At 43.1% G+C, this 15,592-nt stretch overlaps 1 protein-coding gene across 5 annotated transcripts in view; it reads right to left on the bottom strand.

Annotated features, from left to right (window-relative positions):
• The window catches only part of nrxn3b (neurexin 3b), a 279,140-nt gene that overhangs the window by 106,106 nt on the left and 157,442 nt on the right, over positions 1-15,592 (bottom strand). The window contains exon 1 of one of the 5 annotated variants that reach the window (XM_072362419.1): positions 3,483-4,241. The exons of the other annotated variants lie outside the window; for them this stretch is intronic. Within the exon in view, the coding sequence (XP_072218520.1) occupies positions 3,483-3,738 (256 nt within the window). The 5' untranslated portion in view covers positions 3,739-4,241. Of the gene's footprint in view, positions 1-3,482; positions 4,242-15,592 lie in introns of those variants that run through there. 5 annotated transcript variants of the gene reach the window in all.

Genomic DNA, 15,592 nt, shown 5'->3' with positions numbered 1-15,592 from the left:
TAGATAGATAGATAGATAGATAATGACTGTATGCCTGCCTCCCTCCGTTTAAACTTTTTTCACTTACTGTAGTACACAGGTCCATTCTGTGCAGAAGACAGTGCTGCCAAAGCCACTTCTTTCAAGGTGATCCCATATCAAACGGCCGCCATGCGTACACACGTAGGCAAACAACACACTCTCCCTCAGCCTTGCTTCTAAGTGCTAATGGAAAAGCTTCAAAGCAGGTCAAACCACCCTCACAATTGTTATTCAGTTGACTCATTCACTTTTAAACAATGTCTGGTCAATTTATAAGAAGGCAGCAGTGTTTTTACTATCACTCTTAGTGTACCCACAGCCCATATGGATATTCATATTCATATATAAAATCCATTAGGAATGTACTGCCCTACAGGAATGATTGCACATTATAGTGTAAGCAATATAACAGAGATATTTTTGTCCAACTTCAGCACTGAATAATTCATGGAGTAGGTTAAATATGAGTATCAGCTCTGACTTCTAGCTGCGAGAGGAAACATTAGGACATACTGAAAAAATTGGTTGTGTCAGCTCAGTCTAATTTATATACAGACAATACAATAACCCAGAGCATATGCACTGATAGGGACACTAAGGATGAGGTGAAATCACCAGAGCTCTTGGTGTTCAGTCACAGCTACAAGATGAATTTTCAAACATCTTTCGAGCATCGAGGACATTTTTGAAATGAAGTTAAGTGGAGCCTATCTTTGCACCTTCCAGGCTTCCATTTAAGAGTTTAAGTACACAGACACACACAATCAGAGCATGCACACAGACACTGCATAAAACCTCCTTATTCTGTACATATTGGACGATTGCCTACATATTCTGACATGTAACTGTTGTTTCTGTACGTTTTCTCCCACGGTCTCCTTCAAATCTGTAATTACAATCACCAAAAAAACCCAAAAAAAACAGGGTCAGTCAGTTGCTGCTGAATTATAAATAAGCAGCACACACACTTACACACAAAACAAGTCTCTTAATCTCCTGATTTTATCTTCTCTCTTATCTCACTCTGCACTGAGTCACCACATTCTCCATGCAAATTTACACAAAAGTCAACCAGAACCTATCTGAACCAACCGAAACAAAGTAATAAAACACTGTAACAGGAGCCTCAAGTGCTTGTAGCATGTGATTGTAGTATGAGCAACAGAGTGCCAGAAGTGAACGTGTATAATGTAAATCATTTATAATTTATGTACAAATAATGTTTTATTTGAAGTGAACAATCTCACAAAAATAGCACCCAGAAATAAACAAACAGAAGCTTGGTTAACGCAGATATTTCCAGGGCAATGGAAACCATTGTTAGTTCTCTAAGTGGCTGCTAACCGGTTCCTGCCCCGTCTCAGATTTTCTATGGCTTACACACGCTACATTAGTAATGTAGATCCTCTCTCGCTCCCACTCTCTCTGCCTGTCTGGCTCCACTACTCCGAGAGTCCTAAACAAGCTAAAAATGAGCCCTCGATGTGTTCAAAGGAATCAAGCACAGACCTGGCCAAAATTCCTTTTCCAAACAGATTTGATCACCCCCCCCCCCTGCAGGAATCGGTGGCAGAGTGGATTGTCCCAAAAACACATCTGCATTTGGCCTTATATCTTGCCTCACCCAGGCATCTTTTGAAAAGGAGCCTGGGTTTCATTAGTGGTATGTAATCTAAAATTATGACCAAGTACTCTGAAGAGGCCTTACCATAGTTACCCATGGTTTAATGGTGCCATAGTGATACCCTGAATGTCAACACTGTCCTGATTTAAATTGAATAATACTTTAGTGATCTCGAAAAGAGAAAATGTTTTTGCAACATGAAGAATTGCTCATAGTTTTTAGTTGTTAGTAGTGACATAATAAAAAAGAGCAAAAGCTGAAGAAGCCTCTGACTGAAGACGCTTCAATGTTTGAGCACTATGTTATGTAAAGGGTGTGCAGTGTTGTACATTATCTTCATTTTCCTATCCTATGCAATCTCATGACAAATTGCAATATATATATGTTGGTCCATGGAAAAATATGTAGGAACTTCATGATAGAGGCCCAAAAATTGTACAATCTCTTTTTCTTCCTCGATTCTCTACTGCATTACAGCCTACCGATGACGCTTCCACGCCTGTTACAAAGTGACGACGCCGTTGCTCGCAATGTAATGGCGCTGACAGTTGTCATTCTTGAGAAAGACAAAAATTCCGTGTGAGGGAGATGGAAGTGTTGGTGGGTGGCGTTAAATATCATGGACATGTGACGCAACATTGCCCGACACAAAACAACTGCTTGCAAAAAAAAAAACTTCATCTCACAATTTTCGAGCCTGGAGTGTGAAACAATTGCATATCGGATGAGTGGGCAAATGTTCCTATTTCACAATATCTGATGAGACAAAGCTCAGCTCAGCTCGGTTCCACGTAATCAGCTCTGGAGGCGCAAAAGCAGCGCCCAGCACAGTGTCAGCTTTCTTTAACGGTTTGTTCAGTTGTTTGTTCAAATTTAGTAGTCTGATGCTTTAAGACTTCAGAGTGGTAAAGACCATGTAATCTTATTCCAAAAGGGCCATTTGCTCTTATTTGAATACAATGCACTGATATTTATTCGAAGTCATCACTTATTAACAAAATGAGGTGCGTAATCTCTTGAAATAACAGCCATTTAATGAAACACAAACACTGTGAAAGGCTTGTGCCTCTGAGTAATGCACCTACAGTAATTGCTGTGAATAAATACCAACGAAAAAAAAAAGAAGCAACTGCTGAAAATGCATTTGACCAGCAGTGCTAATTTCCCCTCCTGGGTGCATGCATTGCAGAGACGAAAAGCTCATACTGCTGTCAGAAGAGATAACAGGCATGAATTCCAATGAGAACACTTTAAACAGGGTTCTTAAAGTCTAAGTCTGCTTTAAAAAGCCAGATGATGTTGTGCATCTTGTCTAGCAGAACCTTAACATGGATGAGGACAAGCCCCTTGACAAAAGAGGGTACCGCACTTATTAAAGATGAGGAGGACCATCTTCCAGTTTCTGACTGTCTATCAGTCATCAATTACAGGTGCATCAATCCTTGTGGGACCGTGATAATTCAGAGTAACTGCTCCCTCGTCAGCTGATAGAGTCACTGTGGGTGTTTTGCTTGTCAGTGCCTTTCACTGACAATTAAACCTATCATTTCATAGATGATATACGGCTCCGTGATGCAGAGCTGCTGTCAACTATCGTTAGCTCCCTGCGCTGTGGTGGAAAGAAGAGTTAGAGGGAGAGCAAAAAAGAAAGACAGAGGGACAGTGGGAGGGAGGAAGTGAGCTAGTCAGTTATAAAGGGGAAAAAAATCACAGAGAGGAGACTACAGATGCCACCTTTTCACTTTGATCAGTCGCAATGATAAATGGACAGAGAGAGGGAGAGCCAGACAAGAGGATGAGAAAAAAGTGAGATACAAAAGGTGGTAACTGGACTTACTGTGGCCAGCTCGAAGTGAGGTCGGAGAGCGATAAATGGGCAGAGGGGGCTGATGGTGCCTGGGCCCTTGGGGGCCCTGCGGGTGATCGGGCCGGGGCAGGGCAGGGGGCAAAGGGGGGCCAGAGGTAGGGGACAGGAGATGGAGATCTGATGATGGGGAGGAGGATCCCCAAGCAGAACCCGACACCATCCATCCCACTGCCAGAAGCAACATCCAGAACATCTGGCCCTCCTGGGGCTTTCCTTTGGGGAGCATGGCTCACGCCCCACCCCCCCTCCTTCTTACTGGATATTTGAAAGACGGTAAAGCAGATGTGCGAGGATCTCAGAAAAAGTGACCTTCCCGTAGCCAGGATACAGCAGCAAACTCCATAGTAGAGAGAAATCAACACAAGATCCTTGTTAATGTAGAATCCCTCCACAGAAACGCAGCTCAGGCTTGTCTCGTGGACTCCACTGGTCAGAAGGCTCCAGACATCCCGCTGGTCTTCGTTTGCTTGCCAGCTCTTTGAACCAGAATCCAATATGTCTTTACTTTTTTTCTCGGCAGGATCGCCCTGTGGCTGCCTCTTTGATCACCACGTCACCTGCGTGTGCGCGTGTGTGTTCGAGCAGCGAGACTGCATGCAGGCGCTTGTTGGCGAGACCTGGAACGTGTCCCTGTGCGCTCTTCCTCACCTGCAGGTGTAGAGTGACAGGAGAGGGAAGAACCTGCGCTGCAGCCCTCTGCCTGCTTGCTCTGCTCCGCTCTGCTCTGCACAGCTCCGCTCTGTCAAGCCACAGATAATACACAGCCTCAGCTATGAGACCGAGGAGGGGGGGAGAGATAGAGTGAGGTAACGACAGAAATATGTGGAGCTCCACACTCCGGCATGGACAAACTCTCAGTTCTCTGTCGTCTCAGCAGTAACGCACTCCCTACATCCTCATAGTTCAGCAACAGAATCTCAACGTAAGGTGAAGATCTTTATTTTGTTCTTTGAGTCTGAATCCACTCGCCCACCCCACCCCCCCTCTTTCTTCAGAGCTTTCTTCTTTTCTCTCCTATGCTCCCGGAGAAGTGATGTGGTCTGGCTTGTTGACCCAGGGAGACCAAGATAGATAGCTACTGGTATTACTCCACGAGAGAAAGACACAGATTTGCAGACAGATAAAGAAAGAAAGAGAAAAGGCACAGAGAAAGAAGAGGATGAGAGGATGAGGTACTGGTGGGAGGGGGGGTGAGATGAAGGCGGTGGGGGCAAAGTGAGAGGAGGAGAGCGAGAGAAAGAGGAGGACGGGAGCGGGCTCAGGTGAAACTAAACGAACATGATGGGATGGAGGAGGAGAGGGGAGAGGGGAGGGGAGAAGAGGCAAGTGGGCCAGTCTATGCAAATCCACCACGAGCAGTGAGCAAATCAGGGAGGCAGGCAGCCACTGCAGAGGAGTGGGCTGCCTTTAGTCACAGGGAGAGGAGATGTGAGGGAGGGAACTCTGAGAGAATAAACAGCAGAGAAAGAAAAAAAAGTATAAAAAAAACTGTGTGCTCCTAATTTGTCCGGTTTTCCCAGAAAACCATTATCCAACCGAGCTTGGGGTAGCGTGGTGTCACTTTGGCTGCGACAGCATGTGACCTCTTCTCGCTCTGTGTTTTGATGGTTCTGAAAGCCCATTGAAGCCGCACCGCAGAACGGAAAAAAAAATGTGAAAAAAGAAAGGGGAAAAACCCATGCATAATGCACACAGTAAGAGATTTTGTGAATTTCAAAAGGGTAAAAATCCCTCCCCATTCTACAGAAATGACAGAGAAGAAAGGCTCTCCGGTCCCTGTTCTGTCAGTCTTTTCCTCTGTTCTCTGAAGGGGGAAACCGTCTCCAGGCCTTGGGAGATATACGCGCTCAAAGTGAAGTTGCGGTTTAATCATGTTTGCTTTCAAACTGTAATGTGATTCAACTCCAGCGTTTACTGTTGACCTTTTGCATCAACACAGATATTCCAAAACGACAAGAGTAAAGCACGCCCGCTGAGTGGCAGCGAGCTCATTGATGTGCCATGAGTGATGCAAAAACTTCAAACACATGACTAATTGCTGGCTTTTTGTTGCATCTAACGTAGGGGTCTTTGTCGGAGAGACCTGGATGCACGATCCTTTCTCTGCTCGCCATGAGCGAAGAAGCACAAATATTTCAGGGCCGAATGAGCACCAACGCAGAGGGTTCTTTCTGACATCCACTGATCCATGTGAAAGAAATTAAGCTGAGAGTCATGCTACAGAATATACCGTACTGTGCAAAAGCCTCCCCTCATTTTCTTTATATCTCGCTTGGAAGGAGCCAGATTTTCTTATGAGGAAGTGTGATTCCCAAAGAGCTATTAGCCAAAAAACGTGTCTTGTTTGAACAGTCAGTTTAATTGTCTTAAAAAGAGAGTTGTAACATTTTTGGGGGGGTATCTTTACTGATCCAACCTAGGATTTACTCGATAAGGTTGTACTTTTCCCGTGTGCAAGATTTAGTGAAATGTGAAGAAGTAGAGTGCACAGTTTTTGTGTTTTTTTTTGTCTTTGGGGAATATCCCCACAAGAGCACAATCTGGGCTAAATAAATCGAATTATTCCCCATCTATTCTGAGTCCAATCTGAGTGTCCTCTCTCAGAGCAGGCTGGCCATCATTCTCATCGAGTCAGTCTGCCATTTGATGAAGGGAATCTAATGAAGGCTGACAACCCAACAAAGACAAATGTCACCTCTGACTTTCCATCCAAATGATCTGCTCACGCACCGCTTGTTTTTTTTGTTTTTCTGATAAACGTGCCACAAATATTCAATCATTTTTAATTAATTTCTTTTTTGAAAATCAAATTTGTCACGTACACCTTACTGAAAAAGAATACCGTGTCAATTTGTAAACATAGGCACGTCCTCCTCTCCGAGATCCATTTCACACAGAGTGGAATGTTCCTGAGAACAAAAATACACTGCTGACATGATTCTACTGACTTTGTATTTCTTTATTTGACCTTGCAGATTCAATAGCCTCACTACTTGTGCCATTTAAGTCATCTCAAAAGCTTCCTCCACAATAGCGAGAGGGTCTTTGTAGTGAAAAGTCTGTTTTAAAAGTAATATGATGATCATTGACAAAGATGCTGACAAGTATGGCAAGTTTATGTATAAAACACATTTGGGATTAAAAAAAGATGTTTGCACGGACATTTTCTACAGTTCAAAAGCAAATGGGAGCAGGTGTATAGAACATAGGTAAGCAATATGTCACTTTGATGATTATTCTTCCACCCCTGCAGCCAAAATGGACAACCTTTAAAGTAGTTCACTTGACATCAAACACAGAGTAAGCAGTCGATTCACAATCTTGTTGAAACAACCCAACAGGTCTGTAAAGCCATTTCGACTGCAGACACTCAGCAGGCAGGTTTCTGTTCCATCATTTGCCTGCACACATCATGCATAAGCAAACGAGCCACCTGTACAGCTCGTGCACACATAACGCAGTAGCCGAACCTTGACATTCTGTCGCACATCCCCACCCATACGCCGGAGTCTGGAATGCTGTGCCTGCCGCTCCAAACTTGACAACTTAAGGGGTACCACACTGACTCAGTAATGAACCCTCATCAAGACTGCCGCTAATTTGTGTTTAATATCACGATTTCTCTGCGGTGTGTCTGTGACAGATGAAGTCATTTGTGCTTGCCGAATAGAGTACAAAACATCTTAATTTTACAGAAGAGTGGGGACACAGAAGGAAGGATAGAGACTCTTAACTGTTAACCTCAGCTCCTGATTTCCTCCCATCCCTCCTCGTATCCATCCAACGACTCTTCCTTCCACCATTACTCCTCTTTTTTAGAGATCATTTCAGGGTCCGTAGTCCGCTTCGGCCAATGACCCCCACCCTGAAGCTAGCTGGAGGACCTTCCTATTGATGCATACCCCTGCCTCTGTTTCTCTTTTGTTCTGCCTAATTCTTTGTTTCTTCCTTGCTTGTGAAAACTAACACAAAAAGCAGTAGAAATTAAGCAAAAGCTTGTCTCTGTCATGAAATAAAGTGTACATTTAGAGACAGAGTGCAAATTCTTATAGAGTTCAATACAAAAAAGCTGAATGTCAACAACAAGCAAAACGTGGCTATCTCGAAGTTCTCGAAGCAAAATAAGTTTATTTTCTGCTGTTTGATTGTCAAGCGGGAGGTGAATCCATAGGGCCCTTCTGAGGTTAATCAAGTGCTCTTCAGGTTACTTCCCTCTCGTCTCCCCCGGTGAGTCTAAAATAACTGCCTGGGTACGATGTTTCAACATTCACGCATCTGCATCCAAACAGCTCCAAATCTCTGCTTGTGTGAAGTGACAGGCTGTAAAGGAGGATTGGCAGAGGACAAAGAGCGGCGCCTGGTATTCGGAGCAACACAGTCTGGCGCAGGAGACACATGACAAACTCCCGAGTGAAAAAAGAGGATTTTTTTTTTTTTTTAAAGAACAGCAGCAGAGTAAACAGCATTTGAAGATGTCTTCAAAGCGAGCTTCCTCGCCAAACCGAATACACGTGTGTGAGTGTGCGTATTTGCGAAGCTGCTGTTTCATCTGCCACTCAGCAGTTCACGTGCTCCAGCGCCGCTAATCTTTTGTACGTCCAAGTCAGAGGCATTAAGCTGCTGCATTTCCAACAAAAGGCACTGACTGTTTACTTAAAGAAATGCCGAACACGCAGCAATGCTGTGGAAAGAGACTATTACAGAACGAATAATGTTCCCCGAGACTCAGCAGCAGCACACAGAGCCTTCAATGTTGATAACAAAGCAAAGCGTGTTGGACACAACAAAAAGCGCACTTTCACCTCTCTCACTCTCTAATCATTATGCAAAAGAAAAAGAAAAATGTGGAATTTGTCCTGAGGGAAGATTTGCAAGTGATCGCCATTAAAAGTGAAACGTTTAAAGCACCTTTAACTAAACAGATCAAATGAGAGTGGGAAACGATGACACAAACAGTAATAGGTGACTTTCACCTAACTCTGCTGTTCAGTGCAGTTTATTTAGGCTTTAAAGCAAGTTTCACTGCCTTTTTTTGGCCAGATCACAACTTCCTTGTTCTAGTCTACTCTCACTGCTCTTACCGTTTCATTCTTGCCTGAGCGGTAGCTGTTCTAAGCCAAAAAAAAAGCCACATTTACTGATCCACAGCCCCTGTTGTAGATCAGGCCAGGAGCATCTCTTAAACCCTAAACAGGGAACAATAATAGAGATTAATTTAATGCTAAAAAAGCCTGATAAAAAGGGCCGAAGTGCACAATGCATATAGCATTTCTGTTGTTTTAATGTGAGGAAGGTTACCGTTTCCCCATTGCTTCAAACAGATTTGATGTTTTGCTTTTATTTGTACAACTTTCCCACCTTAGCTAAAACATTCTCCTTGCAATTTTGGGAAATTCATTTTTCAAATGTCAGTTTTCCCTCATTGAACACTCAGTGAAAATGCTATGTTATAAAATAGATCAGGACCCCGTGCTGCAGAGTGCCTTAACTCAAGTTTACGATCGCCATTCTTTCCTCATGCACGCCCCAAGAGTGGCATCACAACACCTGGCTGGCCGGGTGCATTGGTGTGTGTTTTCTGTCACCGTGAAGTTCTGTGTTTATGAAATGGAGCTGCACTGCTGCAGCAAGATGACCCACTGAACAACAGAACCTACTTCACTCCTCATCAGATCTGTGTCCTGTTGAACCTTTGTCTCTCCGCCACCTATTTCAAATACAATGACTGTTTCTACTGACAGAAGCCATGGGATCTCCAGTGTCCCCCATTGTGACAAACCTTTATATGGAGGAAGTGGAAAGCAAAGTACTAAGCTCAATCATAGGGACTACACCAAGCCACTGGTTTAAATATGTGGACGACACCTGGGTCAAGATCAAAACTCTAGAATTCGAGGATTTTAGGAGACAAAGGAACATCATCACTCCAAGAAAGCTTTTCAAACCTGTGGATATCCAAACTGGGTCTTTGTCAAATCAGCAAAGACTATTAGACCAAACAACAGCTACAAAGAACAGCCGCAAACATACTGTAATTCCATATGTGGCAGGAGTCTCAGAGAAACTTGGAAGACATTCCAGTGCACTTCAACCCCAAGATCTGCACCTACATCTCAAGGAGAAGGGACACTCTTTTGAGGACAGTAATGTCCAGTAAGCCATCTGTGTTGAACTGGAAAAACATCTTTGAACACAGGAGGTGGTCTCAGGTATCACCTTCCCAGCACCCACAATGCAGCATTGTCTCTCCTCCCCAAGCAGCTAGCAAAAGGCGACTGTTACCTTTATGGTTTCCGGTGGAAGCAGTCACATGCTAACATCACGGTTCACTTGTGTAATGATCAATCCTTCAGGCATAAAGCTGGCTTTAACCATAACTGTGACTCTCATTCTATGATCTTCCTTCTTGCCCTACCACTCTTTTAATTAGTTAATCAATGTGTTTTTCTTTTTTTATATGTTTCAGCTGTGTAAACCGATGACACGAGCTAAACCAATAAAGGAAACAAATTGAAGAAACGCATCTGAACATATTCGATTTGTGTATCGTGACCTTAACTCATCTGTTTTGGGTCAACTTAACTTGTCTCTGACATGACTAAGACAAACTTCAAAGCCATCCGTGACAAGATTAAAACACGCACTCATGCAAAAGCACATGTCAGTTTCTTGCCCCCCCCCCCCCCCCCCCCCCCCCCCCCCCCCGCCCCACACACACACACACACACATACAGTAGACTAATACCCTGCATATGGCTAAAGAGCAGTGATCCATTCGTTGCACTGCACTGAAGCCTAACACACTTAATAATAAATGAATCATAAAATCAAAACTGACAAGCAGCAATTGAAACGTGGCCGTTTGTCTACAGATTAAAAATGCAGCAACCTGAGCTTTACTTATGGATGAAGCCCTGAAACTCCCGGTGAGCGAAGCTGAGCTAAAGTGAACCGAACCAAGCCCAGCAACACAAAAGCATAAAGTTCTAAAATCGAGACTTGCAAAACAATACAAACAAGGAGGCAAATACAATACACGACTCAAGCACTTCTACCAAGTAGGACAACATCAAGTGGCAAGCTGCCAACAACTTTGTAGGCCTTTTGATGACTGTACACTGTGAAGAAGGAGTACCTCAGTGTATTTTGCCGGTGTGGGTCTATCAAAAATGACTGATTATACGGCACAAAGGTAATTTTGTTTTCATATGCCTTGTGAATTGAGAAAAAAAACTCACCTCCTGACATGTTCCCTTGGGTGCAACGCAAGGAACAATGCAGCCCCTTAATTCTTCGAACAGCAAATTACTGTGAGAATACAGATATCTGTTTCTCCTTTTATTACCCACAAATAAGGATCTGTAAGGATTAAAATTTCATTGCAAAAAGGTCCTGCATGGGGAGACCCGTCATTTGTTGGAGTTACAGACCATAGTTTTACAGCACCTTCACAGAGGAGTTTAGTGTGGAAAAAACAATGATAAAATCCTCTGCAAGATTACTGGTTTCTAGGAGTGTGTTGCTTCTCAAACCATAGACCAAAATCAGCAGCATTTACAGTTATAAAAGATGGCTAAAAAAGGAGACCAGATTGGAAACTGTATCCATTTAAAGTAACTCCACTCCAATATAATGATGCCTTCGTGTTGATAAGATCATTGAACTCCATACCCTTAATTAAATTCAAATGTTGGCGAGCAACGACAAAACTGGAGAGATTTTGAGTAATTAAAGCCCTATTTTACACAGAAATCTTGCCTCTTCGATGGCAGTAGAGGCAATGATTATCAATGATGCATCTTCAAGACCAAGGCCAAACTAAAATCAGTATATGGGTTTCCATTCACCAGCAGAGCACATCTGAAGCGATCTTTTGAACAAAGAAATGCGAATCAAACACGTTTCAAACGACTTGACTGAATAGTGATTGCAATTCAGCAAAAGAAGTAGTTGACCTAACGGGAAGCAAACCTTGAGAAGAAAAAAAATAACAATAACTGCAGTATGAAAATGGAGAGAGCTCTTCTTCAGGAATTACTGGAAGCCCCCCCCCCCCACACACACACACTTTCCTTTACAGCTTCATTGCACCTTTTCATATTCACACCTTCTGAGCGTAATACAAAAATGTTAACAGACACCGAGTCGGAGTCTTTTTTGTAGTGTGATTGCGGTTTGAAAAGTGTTCCCGATTGGATTTTTTAAATTTATTTTTTTATACATTACCTCTGATGAAAACTTTCACGCAATCAATATGCAGAAGTGAGCAGGCACCACGGTGGGCACACAGGCCAGGCTTTTCTCAAACACACAGCCTTGCCTGTAGATTTGAAAAATAACAGATGTGAATTGATTTGGCCTGCCTTGGAAAAAGAAAGGAATAAATTATCTCAAGAGGAGGGGGGCTATCTCCTTTTTTCCGCACCAAAGTTATCATTAGAAAATACAGCTCTCCTTAAAGTGTAGCTAACTGTTCTCTGTAGAATTGTGCTGATTTGGCCCGCTCTTTGGTCGAGTTCAATCTCTCAAAAAACAAATCAGCATTTCTCTTATCTATAATCTTGAACACAAAGTGCTTTTAAAATCGACAAGTACGGCGCTAAGAACTGTTTTAAAATGTAGAATACAGCTGGCTGTCTAGTTATTTCACTGGCGAACAGATCTCATGATGCACCCCACACCTTACACCCTGTCATGCATTTTTCCAACGCAGAGATAAGTGACAGGTGATATTATCATGTGGCATTTTTTGTGTGATGCGATGTCTCTGAAGGCATCCCAGTAAAAGGTCCCAGAGATAAAAAAAAAACACACACACACACACGAAAAAAAAAAACTGAAAAGGATGGGCCAGTGTTTATTTTCGGTTCAATACGTTTTAACTTACAGGCAGTAGAAACAATAACATCAAAAATTCAACAGAATACACAATACTCACTTCATGAATTACCAAAGAGTTGAATCTACAAAGCTCGTATGTGTTGTTTTCGGGCAAGATTGCAGTATTTTTTTTACCAACTTCTGCTTCAGAGTCTTTATTGTACTGCTGTGATATGTGAATGTCAACTTTGAATTTACATTTTTTTCATCATCTTAACCTGATTCAACACATTGGGAAATGCGCTTATTCACTTTTTTGCTGGGAAATAGATGACACAATCAATTCTACCCTTGTGTGTGCATCCACTCAATATGTAGCTAATGTCAGCTGCCAATTGACTTTGGAATGAAGACAGGAACCAAAAGGAATCCGTTTTGAAGGTAACATAATTTCCTTACTGGCGTCTTTAAAGTTAGACCTGGATTGAACCCATTTGTCTCCCGACACGAGGCTAAGATAAGCTAACTGGCTACAGCTTCATATTGAAAAGGAGCGGTATCAAGCTTATAAACTCTCATTTCCTTTAACTACATGCATCTTGTCCAATAAACTGGAAGTGTTGTTTTTGATGTCAGTGTTAACCTCGCGCAGACATTACAGGCCAAGGTGCGAACACTATCTCCGTTGTTCCCCACGAAGCGGTGGCTGAGCCACTCCTCAAGCTGCTCCAGGATCAAAGACTGAGCGTGTATAAAATTCAAAGACCCATCGAAACTCACATGTGCACAAACACACTGCCGAGTCCCTCCATCAAAGGACAAGCGATAAACTTTTGACGCCAAAGGATCAAAGCGCAACACTTGGGGAGCTCAGAGACTCGGATGACTTGACAACGGTTATGCACTTAAAAAATATACACGCAAGCTGCATGGAATCTGTGCGAGTCTCACTTTATAAATGCTCACAGCACAGAGGCCGTGTTATTTGATGTGAGAGAGAGGGAGGAGAGGTGCTTGCGGAATTAGCACTGCTTTACAACAGAATGGGAGTTTGATTGCTCTATTTCACGAAGCTCGGCCGGTGATGCCTTTTCCCATTTTGCAACATTTTAATCCCTATCCTAATACGCTCCAGCAAATTGGTTCCAATGAATGCACACTAGTTTGCCAGTATGATCATACACCGGTGCAACACACTAGATTGCGCAGAAATCGCAATAGAGAGCATTTCAACCTTGAACACTGACACCCATATAAGGTATTTTTCAGTTTCTGCAGAGGGCTTGTTTGTATTCTCAGTACAGAAGGACTCAGGCACACAGCCAATCTGCCCCCTGCCACTTCCAGAGCTTTGTCAAAACAGTTCTGGCCAAGCGATTTACAGGCAATATATGAAATATGGATCATACCTCGTTGAGGGAGAAAGTGGCCAGGGATTTTGTGCAGTTTGTGTGATGAATGTGAACGCTGAGTGGGTGAGAGACAGATGATTGCTTATGGGATGGCAAAGGAATGAGAGGCCATTACCAGTGTAATATGTTCATGGTTCCTTTGCTCATCTGCAAACACACATGCTTAAGCACAGATAGCATAGATTGGTAGTCTATACAATATGAAGGGGAGCGCACGTTCTCTTGCATGTGTGAGAAAAAGTGCACCACCTTGGTTTTGTTTGAACTGACAAAAACAGCAACGCTAAGTGAGTAAAAGTCAGAGGCTCAATTCAACTTCTCCTCCGAAAGCCACAGTTTTGTTTAAGATTTCAAATGCTCGCCACTGCTTTTGTAAGGACAAAAGCGGTTTGAAAACAGCATCATTGTGCGTTCAAGTGCCGCACAGAGAAACAATTCAAAGAGCAACCCCTACACTCCTGCTAAAAACTCAATTTCGCTCATTGTTCAACAGAAGCAACATGGAGCATCAACAAAGCTCTTGAACTGCCCGCACCTGCCACTCAGCCCACATGCATCACCCACGGGCCAGCTAAAGGTCGACTGGCCGCTAATTTGTAGAACAGTCATCTACCTCCCTCTGCTCCTGAATACCGTATGCCACACGCACACAAAGACACATGTCGAAGCACACACGTACATTACATCACTTGCATCGAAGTGACAGGAAGGGTGATGATCAGCTGGCAAGGCTGTCTCCCTGCTCTCTGTGTATATGTGAGCATGTGTCATCACTGGAGCTTCTGCAGCAAAACGCGGTTAATTCGGCCATATAACAGATGCTGGTGTACGGGGAGTATGCAAACATCTCCGCCAGGTGTGCCTCCACAACACTGCTGTCACTGCAAAATGGTCAGCACCTTGGAACTCATGATGTGCGGAAATGCATTGGGTCATATCCCCGCGGACCGAAAAGGATCATACAAAGAACTCTGACACCTTTTTTTGTTTGGCTAGAAAAAAAAAAACAGTGAACAATGACAGGCTAATAGGTTTTCACCAACTTAGGTTCTGAGACGGAGCAGACAATACTCATAATAACCTTGACTTATAATTCATCTTAATAATCACATCATGCTCCACCAGGCATGTGTAAATTAAACAGAGGACTATTTTAATCACCTTGGGTTAGATGAATATTGGCCACCCTGTCCTGCTGAGACTCTGTGCTGATACTGTGGTGGGGTGATAAATTTCAACCACAGGCCTCTTTGACCACAAGCCAGGCTGGCTTCCATTTCCCCCTTTGCCGAGGCTAACTTTGCTGTTCCAATTAGAGTTGGCTGGGGATAGTATAAAGCATGACGGAAAACAGTGACATTTCATTCCAGGCGCGCTCTCTAATTAATATGGAGCAACTGGAGTAATTAAGGTTGTAAAGCAGTCTGTCATTTCCACACACGAAGATGAACAGATTCAAGGTGTCTTTTAGGGACGTGAATGACATAATGGCGGGTTCAAGGGGTACTGGAAGGGACTTTGAATGACGAACAGGTCTTCAGCTACAAATGAATGCTAAGTTAGTGCATGTGCGATGGAGGATTTGTATTGCAGGTGGCGTCAGAAAAACAAAAAAGCAACACATGACTGACTGATTATCTCTGAGGGAAATCTAGTGTGTTCAGGTATGCAAGATTTTGAATAATTTCAAATTGGACAGAGCTATTACGTAATTGCTTAATTGCTGTAAACAATTATGCATGGTTGGCAGTCATATCAGAAGAATACAGGTGCCTAATAATTTCATTGACAGTGCCTGAATTAAAATTGACTTGCTTGATTAAGTCAGCACAATGCACATTGTTACTG

Source organism: Leuresthes tenuis, unplaced genomic scaffold (genome assembly GCF_036924035.1).
Source record: "Leuresthes tenuis unplaced genomic scaffold, fLeuTen1.0.hap1 SCAF_13, whole genome shotgun sequence".
NCBI classification, from domain to species: domain Eukaryota; kingdom Metazoa; phylum Chordata; class Actinopteri; order Atheriniformes; family Atherinopsidae; genus Leuresthes; species Leuresthes tenuis.
The sequence above is the reverse complement of the archived record's forward strand: the minus strand, read 5'-3'. Positions and strand labels throughout refer to the sequence as shown.